General features: G+C 41.3%; 1 protein-coding gene across 1 annotated transcript in view; it reads left to right on the top strand.

The window, feature by feature from the left end:
* fndc7b (fibronectin type III domain containing 7b) overlaps positions 1–13,424 on the top strand; it is a 37,542-nt gene extending 24,118 nt beyond the window's left edge. The window contains exons 35-59 of the mRNA XM_085138279.1: positions 313–573; positions 952–1,209; positions 1,424–1,684; positions 2,157–2,417; positions 2,514–2,771; positions 3,040–3,297; positions 3,378–3,638; positions 3,902–3,951; positions 4,242–4,452; positions 4,778–5,038; positions 5,215–5,475; positions 5,601–5,861; positions 6,288–6,548; positions 6,777–7,037; positions 7,146–7,403; positions 7,574–7,837; positions 7,980–8,240; positions 9,242–9,502; positions 9,725–9,985; positions 10,083–10,340; positions 10,531–10,791; positions 10,919–11,206; positions 11,647–11,883; positions 12,095–12,142; positions 12,235–13,424. Coding sequence (XP_084994405.1) covers positions 313–573; positions 952–1,209; positions 1,424–1,684; positions 2,157–2,417; positions 2,514–2,771; positions 3,040–3,297; positions 3,378–3,638; positions 3,902–3,951; positions 4,242–4,452; positions 4,778–5,038; positions 5,215–5,475; positions 5,601–5,861; positions 6,288–6,548; positions 6,777–7,037; positions 7,146–7,403; positions 7,574–7,837; positions 7,980–8,240; positions 9,242–9,502; positions 9,725–9,985; positions 10,083–10,340; positions 10,531–10,791; positions 10,919–11,206; positions 11,647–11,883; positions 12,095–12,142; positions 12,235–12,527 — 6,074 coding nt within the window. The 3' untranslated portion in view covers positions 12,528–13,424. The remainder of the gene's footprint in view (positions 1–312; positions 574–951; positions 1,210–1,423; positions 1,685–2,156; positions 2,418–2,513; positions 2,772–3,039; positions 3,298–3,377; positions 3,639–3,901; positions 3,952–4,241; positions 4,453–4,777; positions 5,039–5,214; positions 5,476–5,600; positions 5,862–6,287; positions 6,549–6,776; positions 7,038–7,145; positions 7,404–7,573; positions 7,838–7,979; positions 8,241–9,241; positions 9,503–9,724; positions 9,986–10,082; positions 10,341–10,530; positions 10,792–10,918; positions 11,207–11,646; positions 11,884–12,094; positions 12,143–12,234) is intronic.
* Positions 13,425–15,277: the final 1,853 nt, after the last annotated feature.

The following is a 15,277-nucleotide window of genomic DNA, read 5'->3' as shown; positions in this document are numbered from 1 at the left end:
AAATTCAAAATGAGCTCATATTTTTCTCTATTTTCTCATTTCAAACATTTCATATTCTGTCTTTCTGTGTTCTATTGTGAATAAAATATGAGTTTGTGAGGTCTGCAAATGATTTTACCCAGTATAAAACTGCTTTAGAAAATTGAGTTGTAGTTTTGTGTAGTTAAAATGTGCTTTTCTTTTTCATATTTGTCAGTTGCGATACAGTGATGGATGATGTTCAGTTTTACATTTTAGTAAAATGCTCTGTTCCTGGCTTTTACATTTTTACTATTCATATAAAGTTTCCTGTCTTATCTGTCTTTCCCTCAGTGCCCTGTAATGCAATAAATATCAGGGCATATATGGACTGTGAGATTAAGACAGCTATGGTGTCATGGTGGCCGAGTGATGGAGCCTTGTCATACATCGCGATGGCCACTACAAATTCAGGTCACAACGTCACCTGTGAGACCAACAGGACCTCCTGTGACCTGACAGAGCTGCTCTGTGGACAGAGCTACTCCGTGTCTGTCAAAGCTATAGGAAAGACCTGCAGCAGCATCGCTAAAATGGCAGGACAGCTGGTCACTGGTGAGCAGCACCACAGAGGCTTCACGAACCTATACAAACCTATATAGCACATCTTTCGTCTTGCCGAGTTTTTCCACCTTTAAAAAAAGTGAAACAAACTGCTAATTTATTGAAATTGTATAATTATGTTGACCTTTCCCACTTAAAACCAACCAAAGTGTCAGTAAAAGTGATAAAACACTATTAACCAAAATGACCCTAAATGCACTAAAATTCTTGAAACAATCAAGTTTCTGCTTTTTTCTAACATTACTTACATTACATAACTTTACTACAGTGGACCAAATCTACACTACCTTCTTGCATTTAATTTGAAGCTGCAGTTTGAACACACAAAGCTACATTTTTGTCTCAGTTTTCCTCCATCCTCTCTTTTAGAGCCTTGCATCCCAATCCAAATCAACACCCAGTACAGCGTGACAATCGGCCAGGTGCAGTGGGACATGAGCAATGGTGCTAATTACTACACAGTCACGGGGCAAACAGACCAGGGACTCACCACCACCTCCTGTGTTACCAATGACACTTACTGTGCATTGTACAACATGTACTGTGGCCAAATGTACAGCATCGTTGTCACAGCAAACAACTTTGTGTGCCAAAATGTGTCTGCCTCTACTGTTTTAATTGTGACAGGTGAGAACACGTGCTAAACAATTTTTAGTTCCCTGATTTATTTTTGTATCAAAATATCTTCATGTTTTCCTCCATGACTACTGATGGGCTCTTTAAATTTGCAGAACCCCGCTGATAGTTTATTAAGTCACTTTGGGCAGCCTTTAGCTTCACCAATTGGACAGACTATATATCAACATCCACACTAAATCATTCTGCATGTTGTGTCTCTCAGAGCCGTGCCCGCCCAATAACGTGCAGACAAACGTTAACTGTCAGGATAACCACGGGATGGTCTCCTGGGAGACAAGTTTTGGTGCAGTGGGTTACGAGGCTAGCTTCGCTGGCCGTGACGGACACTCACTGTCCTGCCATACTAATGCCACTTCCTGCATCGTGGAAGGACTTCACTGCGGAGTCGTCTACCACACTGATGTCATTGCTATTGGGGAGAAACTCAATAGCAGCAGGTCCAACACTGTCCTGCTGTATTCAGGTACCCTACCAGCCTAATTTTATTGACATTGTATGCTGAGTCTTTCCCAAACTTTATAACTGCAGTTTTCACTTATAGCTGAACGGTTTTAAGATGTGTTTTAATGAAAATAATGTAAACTGCGAGAACTTGATTGAAAAAAAGCTAAAATGAACTAAAAGTAAGACACATGTAATAAACAGAAAATATCATGTGCCATCTCTTGGTCTGAATAAAATATGTCCCTGAAAAATCAGGGACATATTTTATTTTTAAAAAAGGGCATAAAAATCTGGTATTTTGAGCTACATCAACTACATGCCCATGCAGAGAACCTGTGCTTCTCAGTGAATGTGTACTCGTCTGCCGAATTGTATAACATCTATTTTCTGAAGTGGAAACTTGAATAATAAATATGATTTGGAGCCGTGCATTCATGGAGATCATTGCAGCTTTAAAGTCGATGTCGATGTTGTTGTTGTTTTGCCAATAGCTCCCTGCGCAGTTGGAAAGTGCACAGCTAACCTGGACTGCTACAATGACACAGCCACAGTCTCCTGGAGTCCAGTCAGTGGAGCAAACTCCTACATGGTGACTGCTGTTTCAGCAGATGGTTCCCGCGCTTCCTGTGAGAGTACTGAACATCAGTGTAATCTGACAGAGCTGGAGTGTGGACAGGTGTACAACGTCACTCTCGTAACCATCAGCAACCACTGCCGGACTGAGAAAAGCACTAATATCTCCTTTAGCACACGTGAGTCGAGCCATGTCTCAATCACAATCTTAAATTTTTTCTACAGTCTAAAATAAAATCATTAAAACTATTTTCACTCTTTGAATTACGGCCTAGGCCCCTGTAAGCCGTCACGTGTGGGAGTGGATCTACAGTGTGGGACAAGTACAGCCAACATGTATTGGGAGGAAAGCGCGGGAGTGGAGCTCTACATGGCTACTGCCACCAACATGGGAACAACACTGAAGTGCAACTCCACCAATTCCACCTGTCAGTTCTCTAACTTGACCTGTGGGGACACCTATAAATTCTCTGTCATTGCATACAGCAACAGGTGCTACAGTGAAATCAGTAGCACTGTGGAGATTCAGACAGGTACAGTAACTCGTTAGTACTGATTGACTGAATGAGTGATTTGTACTTTAATTACTGCCTGATTGAATTAATAACATGCTTTATTTCCTATTAAGTGGCCTAACCTTAATTATTCTGTACATAAAGATAGGTAGGGAATTTTCATCCACAAAGACTGTTTAGATTTACTCTATTAATCAATTAATTACTATTAATTTCCCTAAATTTAACAGTTGCTAGACTGACAGCAACATCCCTCAGAATACCAATGTGACTCTTCTTTTTTCAGAACCCTGTAAGCCAGATGGTTTGAGGGTCCATGGGTCATGTAACAATGAGACGGTGCTGCTGTACTGGTTTAAGGCTAAAGGAGCATCGGCATATGTTGTGACAGCAGACGGAAACCTGGGATACAGCACGTCTTTAAAAACTAATAACACAATGATAGAGACCAACCTGCCCTGTGGACAGCTGTTCACATTCACTGTAAAAGCTCAAGGTGACTGGTGTGACAGTCCTACAAGCCGGACTGAAAAATACATGACAAGTATGTGTCTCATTTAGATTTTTTTCACACACAATAACATGCATAATGCGTGATGATTAAACCGTTAACCTTCCCGGCAGCCCCCTGCATCCCGGCACATGTACAGAGCTTTACACGCTGTGAGAAGAGCCTGGGCTCAGTCAGCTGGGCTGCGAGCGATGGCGCAGAGTCCTACATGGCCATTGCAACAGGACAGGATCGCCACATCCACACGTGCACCACAAACACCACCATCTGCACCTGGAATGATCTACACTGTGGTGAAACGTACACAGTTTATGTCGTTGCCATGAACTACGTATGCACCAGCATGCCGAGCAACAGCACTTCAATTCGGATGGGTAAACAAGCTTTTAAACAGCAGTAATATTTCTGGAATTGTTTTAATGGGGATTTTTTTTAGAGCACATGAAAATGAACGCACTGCATGCAGAACAGTAGCAGTACAGAGCTGAATATCTTAGTTTTAAATTGCTGACATTTTATACCATTTCCTAGCACTTTCATTTTGTCACTCTAGACAAATCAATACAATTAAATAAAGAAATAATGATCAAATTAATCAACACTAATAAATGTCTAAACTTATGTCTTCTCTTTTTAGCACCATGCATACCTCAGAATCTGACATCATCTTTTAATTGCACTACAAAGGTGAATATTATTTATCTGGATTTTCTTTTAACTCTTTAAAAAGGTTTCTGCTCAGTAAATTAAAGACATACCCAGTTCACCTGGGTAAAAATGTAAACTAATAGATTTTACTCCCTGGTTCATTGCTTATATAGCTTGAACTCTCTTAAGCAAACCTTCGTGTGATTTTATTAAGTAGTCTTCAGGAAAAGTGTCGAACCTTCTTGAAGGACATTCAAAGTAAGAATGCTCTCTTGATTTCTGATGAGGATTGAATTGTATGATTGAATTGTACTGTAATATTTTCTAAGGTGGGATCACTGGCCTGGAATGCCAGTGAAACTGCAGAGTTTTACATCGTGACTGCAGAGAACAACATTGGCCACAAAGTGCAGCTCAGTACCAATGATACCTGGACTTACATTTCTGAGTTCCACTGTGGTCAGGAATACTTCCTGTCTGTTCAGGCGGCAGATTCAGTGTGCACAAGCCGCCCCAGCCCACCTTTAAATCTTACATCAGGTAAAATCTGGTTTATACTTGGAGACATTTGTTTTCAAGCCAGTAAGTAAAAGGGCAATGCATATATTATATTTATTTGCAAAAATGCACGATAACTGTAAAAACAATTGTACATAAAGGATTTTATGTTGTAAAATGCATCATTTCTTACATATACTAAGGAACTGTAATTGACAACGAGTGGTAAAACAATTTTTATTGCCGTTAAACGTGATTTTTACAGGCAGACCTGGAGTCATTGAAATATGTGCTGTTAAAATGCAACTGTGCACCATACTTGAGACCCTTTTTTTATAATCCAGTCTTTTCTCCTTTCTTCCCAAAGAGCCCTGTTCACCCACCGGTATCTCCAGCTTCATGAACTGCATCTCCAACATTGCTGTGGTGTCGTGGACTGGCTCGGCTGGTGCAGAGTACTACATTGCCAATGTTAGGACGGAAGATGGACAGTCTTCGAGCTGCTGGTCTGACAGCGAGCAATGTGCCATGCCCAATGTCCTCTGTGGACAGAACTACGCAGTGACTGTGGTGGCCTCAAACAGGAAGTGTAACTCTGATCCCAGTAAAGGTGACCCACTGCGATCAGGTGAGGACAAATCAGTATTTTTGCTACGCTGTTGTTATTTTTACTCTGAAAATAGAAAGTGTGTAAATAATTCAAAGACAGATCTAATTTAAGTCTTTTTTAAATGTAGTTCTGTGTTCATTTAAAATGTATACTTAAATGAGTTTCAATTTCCTATTCTTCACACTTTTATCTAGTTCCTTGTGTTCCGACTAATGTGGAAGTGAAGATGGTTTGCTCCAAAAATCAGGCTGTTGTGTCCTGGAGTGCTAGCAATGGGGCTCTTTCTTACAAAGTGACAGCACAGAGCACACTGGGGTCCATGTCCATCTGCCAGACTGCAGGCCTAAGGTGCACTTTGACCAATCTGACGTGCGGACATGACTATTCTGTCCAGGTGGTGGCAGAGGGTGGAACCTGCTCAAGTCTGCCCAGCCCAGCTATAACTTTCCATTCAGGTAAAACAGTGAGATTTTAAATGAATCTCCTTTGGACTGTGTGATGTTCATGATGTCAGTGTGTCATAGATTTGTTGCTCTTAACATGTGCATGTACTCAAAGTGTTACTCCCTTCTTTTGTCAGTTCCCTGCACACCCAACATTGGCACAGTGATTCTGGACTGCTTCACCAACTCGGCCCTCTTGGACTGGGCCTACGCTGAGGGTGCCTTGTATTACAATGCAACAGCACAGTCATCCAGTGGCCATGTTTCCACCTGCAGCTCCAACATCACCAACTGTGAGCTGCCAGGCTTACAGTGTGGTCAGATTTATGACGTGATCACTGTGGCCTCAAATTATGAGTGCAGAAGCCCTCCTAGCTCCACACTCCAGGTGGAATCAGGTAAAAAAAAATCTATATGCAATAAAAATAAGTTAAAATTGTGAGGCAATGATTTGCTGTAGTATAACACTTATTTGGTAGTTTCACAGTAATTTCACACTGGCGGAAAACATATTTTTTTGCCATATTTCAACTTCTAGGGGGGCATAAACAAATGCAAAACTCAGTATTGCGGGAGTTTAGTTGGGTCGCTTACTAGTGCAAACTACATGTCATTTTTTAGGGACCTGAAGATGTTATTAAGTTTTCCATTATAAAATTATTAAGTTTTTAGGTATGAAAGCCTTGATGAAGCTTAAGGAGCTGTTATGTTATCTGAGTCAGAAGTGTAAGCACCTAGAAATGGAGCTAGGGTTGCAGCTAGCCACTATCATTACACTTACTACCTCCTCATTGAGCTATTTCACTTTGTCCTTCAACCACCAGTGCCTTGTCCTCCCGAGGATGTTGTGCATGTACTGGATTGCTCTACTAACACAGCTGTGGTGGAATGGCAGGCCAGCAGAGGGGCGGACTACTACATTGTCCAAGCCGTCGGCGTGGAAGAAAATGAAACGAGTTGCGAGACAATGTCACAGTCCTGCATCCTCGCAGACCTCTCATGTGGCTTCACCTACAACATCAGCGTGATTGCTGTTAATGATGTGTGCAATGTGTCAATGAGTGACACACAGCAGATGCAAGCAGGTACAATAGGGAATGTTCACGTCTGACAGCCAGTTACGACATGCTAAGTCCAAAATTTTCTTAAATAGGAAAATAAAAATACATAATATTTTTTGCGATTTTTTAAATATACTACTGAACAATCTAATATTTACACACAGATGTTGCTACTACTAGTTATTATCATTGAAAAGGTCTGTATGTGATCATTGCATCTGTACTAATCGTTCTTTCCCTGTGTTTTTGCAGTGCCCTGCATACCACAGCTAGTGGAGGCCAGGGTTGTTTGTGAGTCTGGGGCTGTGGCAGTGTCTTGGGAGCCAAGTAAAGAAGCATTATCCTACACGGTAGTTGCCCAAGGCCACGGTGGCTACGCTTCAGTTTGCAACAGCGACGACTCAACCTGCCTGCTCGGTGACGTGCTGTGCGGCCTCAACTACTCGATCACTGTTACTGCTTCAGATGACACATGTAACAGCACTGAAAGCTCTGCTGTGGAGATCAACACAGGTTAGAAGATTTCATTTATCAAAATATGATGGATTTTTAAAATAAATCATGAATATATAGTATAAGAGAGTGCAATTAATATTCTTCTGTATTCACATTTGTCTTTAGTGCCATGTGTGCCTCAGAAAGTAAGAGCTGAGATGGAGTGCAGGAATGACACAGGAGTGGTATCATGGGAAGAAGAGGAGGGTGTGTCCATCTACTTGGTCCAGGCTTTTGGACCTGATGGTCACAAGTCAGAGTGCGACACAACTGAAAGCAGTTGCGAGCTACCCAACATGCACTGTGGCCAGCTCTACAACCTGACAGTTACAGCTCAGGATGGACGCTGTGATAACAGCCAAGCCCACCTCAGCCTGCAGTCAGGTAGGTGGGAACTACTGTGTGTGTGTGTCATCTGTGTTTTAAGATGTCTTTAAAGCTTAGCCAATGATAGTAATGATGAAAAAAAATGATTGTATGTTGTTGACATGTCAGTTGTCTTACTGCTCATATCATACCTCAGCAATGCTTTAGTTCCTCTTTTTCTTTCACAGTGCCGTGTAAGCCAACCAGCGTGAAAGCTTCTCTACGATGCCACTCAAACTCTGCTGCAGTGACATGGGAGGGGGCCAGCGGAGCTCTCCTATATACTGCAGTGGGTGTTACAGCAGATGGCCGTTACAGGGCTGAGTGTAACAACACTATGACCTTCTGTGATCTGAGTGAGCTGCAGTGTGGGCAGACCTACAGTGTTAGCGTGTTCAGCCAGGATGATTCCTGTTCCAGTTTGGAGGGCAACAAAGCTTACGTACGAACAGGTATCAAAAGCAGCGGAGGCTCAGATATGAACTCAGTGTAACAGCTTGTGACTTTATACAATCTACATACAGATGGCAGGCTTAATAATTTATCTGAGTAGTTTAAAAATACTCAAACAACTTGTGTCTCTGCCACCCTCAGCGCCTTGTCCACCACAGAATGTGGTTGTTGGTGCACAATGCGGAGCAGGTTCCATGGTTGTGTCCTGGTCCCCCAACCCTGATGCCCAGTACTTCCACGTGGCTGCAGTGAGCAACACTAGGGCGAGACTCTACTGTAACTCTACTGGAAATAGCTGCACTCTAAATAATCTACCCTGTGGACAGAGCTACAACATCACTGTGCTGTCTATAAGAGATGGTTGCCAGAGCAAACCGAGCGCTGTGGTGGAGTCTTCTTCAGGTAAACTTTTCTTATAAATACAAAATGTACTGATGTGCTGGAGACGTGATACACTTTCTTCATGTCTTTGTGGCTATAAAGAGTTTAATGGAATCCCTTCCTAAAGGGTATAATCAGTGTTCAAGTTTAGGTCTGCACATCCATAAATAAGATCCCAAATATGAGACGGTGTATTAATCTGAAAAGCAAAACATCTGCAAATATCAATCTGATAATAAATATTTGTTAGTTTATTTCATCTTTAAAATCAAGGCTTAAGATCTGAATTATGACAACAGCTGCACCATCAGGTGCAAAAGCCAGCAAACCATGTATGTAACATTTCTTTAGAGATGGTGTTATAAAGAGAGTTTCCAGATGTGGGAAGTGGGAGGAGTCCCGGCGCATAACTGCAGTTCAACATGTTGAAATAAGAAGCTGCAGATCTAACCTTTTTTCTTAGCCAATTGTGGTGTTGACAACATGTGTGTAAGAATTTTTCGATAATTATTTTGTAAGTTCATCTCTGACTCTCTAAATCCTTTGCATTTCATTTTTATTTCGTTAGTGGGGTTTTCTGGGGTTTAGTTAGTGGGGGTGGACTTTTTCAAGAAGCAAAGCAAAAATCAGACGAGACTGATAAAAATGTATATGTTTATCTACATGTTTGACATATTTTATGGTGGGGATAAGAAATAATGTAGCATAGACACATATGCCCAACTCCAAGCAAAGCACATGCTAATTTCTAATGCAAACATAAGATTTTGAAGTGAAAATCTGAGCTTATGGTGCCAGTGAACATCTGTAGATGATTAAATATATATATATTAAAATTTCCATGCGCATTAATGTTTTGCCTAATCTTCGGCTTAAGCCACAGATTTTTCACAGGATGTTAACCGGTGCTACTGGCAGTATAGAAATAGATATGCTTTCCATCTTTTTTTCTTTTATGTTGAATTAAATGTGGATCTCCTCTGGAGCAACTCGCTCATTATGTTGCCTTTCACCTTTAATAGCTCCATGCATACCCAGGAACATTAAGGGTAGTCTGGACTGCATATCAAACAGTGCCTGGGTGACGTGGGATGACTCGATGGGAGCAACCAGTTACTTTGTGCTGGCCCGAGCAGCCAATGGTCACAACTCCAGCTGCACTACCACCTCATCTCCCTGTAAAGTCCAGGATTTGAACTGTGGGACACTTTACATCTTTAAGCTCAAGGCTATCAACAAGCACTGCAGCAGTATTGACAATGCCACCTTTGAGCTTGAGACAGGTATTTAGCAGGAATCTCTGCACTCTGGATCCCTCTCTGTTAAGTGTGTGGTGTTTTGTGTGTTTTTGTGAGGTTTCTACAAAGTATTTTGACCACTGACATCTCTGGGTGAGGCCTGCCATCTATATCTTTTCAGCTGTTTTATCCTTTGTGACAGATTAGACATTGGAAAGGATTTTTCCTTTTTCTAATTATTATTATGGTTTAAATTCTTTTCTGTAGGTCCTTGCACTCTAACATCCGTCAGTGCAATGAGCCAATGCAACAGTGACACCATCCTAGTTGAATGGAAGGTGACTGCAGGGACGCCAGTCTATGTGGTCACAGCTGAAGGTGATGACAACTCTTTTGTTACCTGTAACAGTACCTCCACTTCATGTGTACTCCAGAATGTTCACTGTGGCATGCACTACAGCGTCATAGTAGCAACTTCCTCTGATAAGTGCAGCAGCCTCAGAAGCCCTCCAAAGAAGATCCAAACAGGTATTCTTCAGCTTCCCAGATTTGTCTGCTAAACTACAGTAGAGTTTCAGTACAAACACCCACAGAGATTTGAATCAGATAACTCTGTCTTCTTTAGCACCTTGCGTCCCAGCCAATGTAACAGTGGTGCCATCGTGCAAAGACGCTGGGGCCAAAGTGAGATGGGCGGACTCTCTGGTGCCCACATCATACCAGCTGATAGCCACAACTCGAGATGGACATGTGGCAACCTGCAACACCTCAGTGAACAACTGCTCTTTGGTTGATCTTCACTGTGGTCAGCTGTACAATTTAAGCATCACTGCCAGAGGGGAGAACTGTACCAGCTATCCCATCAGTTCATCCTTTAAAACAGGTACAAATAACTGATCAGTTATTTTCTGTCATCTTATTGAGCTTTACTTCTTCAAGTCTTTTGATTAGTTTGTGTTACTGAAAAGGGTATCCTGTTTTTTAGATTCAACATTACTAAAAAACCGCGTTTAGAAATTGGGCTGCATGCTACGTTCCCCTAACAGGAATCCTCTCTCTCTCCTTCCTATCAGTGCCCTGTGCGCCCTCTGATATCGCAGTGGATATTGACTGTCAGACCAACTCGGCTGCCATGTCGTGGAACAAAAGCACGGGTGCTGTGGAGTATTTTAGCTTTGCACAATCCACGAATGGAGTCGCCCTGTTCTGTAACAGCAGCAATCCCTCCTGCACCTTCAAAGGGCTGGAGTGCGGTGGCGTTTACAATTTCTCTGTGACAGCCTCTAACAGCATCTGCAACAGCTCGTTCAGCTCACCTCTGCAGGCCGGAGCAGGTAATTCAAACATTTATATTTAACCACAAGTTTGGGGAAAAAAATAATTTTTTAAATGTCTTTCTACTCCTACATTTATGGTCAATTTACAGCGTTATTGATAAAATGCTTCTTCCTTCTTCTTCAGTCCCGTGCCCTCCTTCTCGTGTAAATGTCCGTATGCAGAGGATAGACAGGCTATACTGGGCCATGATATCATGGAGCAAAGTTACATGTCCTGCTGTTGATTATTTGGCGGAAATCAGCGGTCAGATTGAAAACAACCCACAAGCCTTGATGACTGTCTCTTCTTATTGGCTACCCAGGCCATACTTTGAATTTCCAGTGCCTTGTAGCACTGCTTTTAACATCACAGTGCGTGCCAAGAACTCAGCTGGTATCGGCAAGCCATCGAGTCCCATTACTGCACTAACAGGTAACTTTCTGTTCTCATTTGTAGACTTTAAATGGAACAGGATGTGTTTTTGCATGGATGTTTATGTGTTCACAGCAGATGGCTGCAGTTCCGCTGGAGGTCTCTTCCTATTAAAAGGGAGTTTTTCCTTCCCACTGTTGCCAAAGTGCATGTTCATAGGGGTATTGTTTGATTGTTGGGGGTTTTCTGTGTTATTGTAAGGTCTTTACAATATAATGCACTTTGAGGCAATTATTTGTGACTTGGCGCTATATAAATTAAATTTAACTGATTTATTTTGAACTAAACTAAACTTATACCATAATGTCAGCTTCCAGTTATAGCGATTTATACATCAAATGCAATAATAACAAAAGCCTGACATTACAGTATAGATAAAATTTTAACTGTAGCATTACCCTTTCCTTCGGTTAACAGCATTTTCACTGTTTCCTTCCCAGCCCCGTGTGCTCCACAGAGTGTGATGTACACTGGCAACAGGCAGTCTGCTGTCCTGTTCTGGAATGCTTCAGTGTTTGCTACCAGTTACACGGTCTACAATGTATCGAGAGGAACCCGTGTAAAACTATGCAACACCACCGAACTTTCCTGCCAGCTGACCGACTTCGATCCTAATGCAACTATAGTGACAGCTAGCAATGCTGTAGGGGAGAGCAATCCCAGCCAAAACATTACAGGTCAGACAGACAGCAGTGGTCTGCAGCCTGCACGCAACTTAGGAAAACAGATTTAAATCTTTCTACACTCCTTTGTGTTTTATGTCATTCTTTATAACTTTATATAATGCCACTAAAAATTAAATGTGGTTGGTTCTTTTTCTATATATTGCTATTTAACACAATCCTCTTTGAGACATTTTCTTACGAGTGCTTTCCGCATCTTCCTCAGGTCCAGTGACAACTCGCAGAAGAAGAGACCTTGTTCAGTTCTATGAGGGTTAGTGTGTTTGTATTGGTGTAAAACAGCATCAAGATAGTGTTGCTCATGTAATCAATCAGCTGTCACTCACTTCCCTCTGTCTCTGTTAGATCTTGAAATCCCAGAGGTGCTGACATTAACAGTAAGTGGAGTTTCTTTGCATGTGAGTTGGACGACAGTGACGGGTGCCACCGAGTACACACTTATGATTGAGGAGGAGCAGATAGAGGGAAAAGCCAGCAAGCCGGCGAGAGTTCGAAGAGTGGAAGGTGACTCTTACACAGAGACTGATCTCAAACCCCAGACCACCTACTGCGTCAGGGTGGCAGCCAAAAATGCCATCAACCAAAGCAGCTACTCCCAATCCAAGTGCAGAAACACTGATGCTCTAGTGGGCTCTTAGTGACACACACACATGCATGCATACACACAAATTCACTTAAATAGACACTGGACTAAAGAGAAATACTATCATATGCCACTCTGTAGCATCCATAACACAACTCATGCTGGTTTGATTGTACACATACTTTAGGAAGATAATTGTGAAAAGGAAGTAATCACGCATACAAAGTCATGATAAAATTATGTTTCTTAAATGTCACAAAGAGATGATGATCAAACCTAACAACCACTTATAGATTTAAATGCTTCAGAATTTTATGTGGGAGTAGTTTGTATATTTGCATAAATGTAGCTCTGCTGAAATTATACAGTATTTATCAGAAACATGCTTATATTTTTGGGGTAGGTTATTCGATTCTCTGCATGATTGATGAAAAATGTAGTGTAAACAAATAAAATGGTAATTTATAAAGCTATATTTGTAAAGTCATGCAGTATCTGATCTTTTTGATGTACTATGTGACTTCTCAGATTGTAAACACGCTGACAGATGCTTTTGAACAATCCCAGAAATTAAAGAATAAAAAAAAGGTTGAAAACACAAAACAAAGTTTCATTTTTTCCAACTTGGAAAGCACACCATCTTTTTACTCTGAAGCTTTACATATCAGGACAATAAAGCATCATATGGGCCTGTGCAGGACAACTTCAGATAAACAACAGAAGACATTACATTATGTCACTATTTATTCAAAATATGCTAATCCAAATTACAGAAGTAATGTGTATTTTCTCATACTCAAAATCAGAGGCCTTCACTGGGATTTATGCACTGACAGGCAGATACATGGATAGCTTTAACACTTAGAACAACCAGGAGGGTCATTTTGACCTTAAGTAGAATTTGATTTGGGCCCCCCGCCAGCACCAGTCCCGCCCACCTCAGCACCACTAGTATTATCTATATTTTGTTCATGCTTTATCATTTGTGCGTTAAACATCAAACACAACTATTATCATAACTTACTAGTGTGCTGGAAGGAAATCAAGACAATGTATGATTCCTGTTCATGTGCCTCACAGCTGTTCCGTATTTCCCAAATGTGGTAGAGCGCAGTGATATACTGTGAAAGGAAATGATGCAACTGAAGCCTGGCAGCATCTGGTATATATGAAGCTTTGGTCATTTGGATAAACTGGGCCAGAGGGACAGACCACTGTGTATTATGTAAAGCCCCACAGCACAATGAGCACATAATAAACCTCACAAGTCTATTTTTGGGTTTCAAAACTTTCAAAATTAAATGTTCTGAATGCTGTGATAAAACAGTTTCTGTTTAAATAAATGATTTCAGTGTAAAACTGCGACTGTGTGACGCCTCAGTTGTCTGAGGTGATCCTGACGGATCAGAACTAACTGATAATTAAGGCCAGTCAAGTTTTATCATATGAACAACAGTATGTTACCTGAAAGTATTCAAACACTGTATTACAAGTTCTTGTCTCTGTGGGTTTAGGGGTTTTCGTGGCTGCAGTGAATGATGCTGCAAGCAGTGTTTTAAGAGAAAGATAGAAATAAAATGGTCTTCTTGTTTGGATTTTGCAAGTCCACAAGACCTCAAGTCAGTAAGAGAAAAGCACCCTCTGCAGTACAGCCCATGCAGCAGTCCATTGTCCATAGCACAATCCATTTTCACACAGGAATACACCATAACCAGTGGCGGTCCTAGCCTGTTTGGTGCCCTGGGCGAACACTCCCTCTGGCGCCCCCCCCCCCCCCCCCCGCACACACAAAACATATTAAGGATTGTACATTCACATAAAACTTTTGTACACACACACACGCACATATGAAGAGAGAGATAGTATGCATAGTATGCTAACGGCTACCAAACAGCCATCATAATTCGTCATACAATGAGAACAGGACAAATCAACAACTGACAATGACTAATTAATATTAAAATCTGTAACATAATGTATTGTTTGGAGTTTAGTCTGTTACTGTTGCTATTTTTACCATTTCTTCTTGGAGCAACTGTAACCCACATAATTTCCTTAGGGATTAATAAAGTATTCTGATTGTTTCAGGATGACCTGCCATTATCCAATGACACATCTGCTTACCTGCATCTTTTGCTCGTTTCTCCTCCTCTTCTTTTCTCTTTTTTCTAAACTGAGGACCTGATGGCTTTGAACTTTTTTTGTCCATCTTCCATTGGTTTTAATTTTGCACTCCAGTATGAACACCCATCCCCCAACCCAAGGATTACCACAACATGATCTAACACACCTAGTTCACAGATTCACTTTGTCTAAGGTTTATTTCTGAGATTTCACACAACCCAGGATTCAAATCATGAATACATAATGGGCTTGGATTTACAACATTATGAATTAAATGTGCTCTACTTGGAAGCAGCCGCCCCCCTCCCCTTTCAACGGCTTGTGTGTGAGACTTTAAATCATCAAACTGTAAATTTTAAATTGTTATTGATCCCTTTACCCCTGGTCCTAAAGTGTATATTTATTTTCTTACTCTTCTTATATTTATTGTTTGTTTACTTGCACTGCTGTAACTGGAGTCTCGTCGTCTCGTCTCTCTATATACTGGACTGTATGTAGCGGAGATGACAATAAAGTTTACTTTGACTTCAGCAGCAAGCAGGCGCACCGAGGGCTCTCGCGCTCACTTTTCGTGTATAGAATTTCGAAAAAACATCGGTGCAAATTATAAGTCTCTATCATGATGTCTGGTGTTTTTGTGTTTGTTGTTTTGTTTTTATTTTATTTTATTTTGCGAGTTGG

The sequence above is a fragment of the Neolamprologus multifasciatus genome, chromosome 17 (genome assembly GCF_963576455.1).
Source record: "Neolamprologus multifasciatus chromosome 17, fNeoMul1.2, whole genome shotgun sequence".
NCBI classification, from domain to species: domain Eukaryota; kingdom Metazoa; phylum Chordata; class Actinopteri; order Cichliformes; family Cichlidae; genus Neolamprologus; species Neolamprologus multifasciatus.
This window is presented reverse-complemented; position numbering and strand designations above follow the sequence as displayed.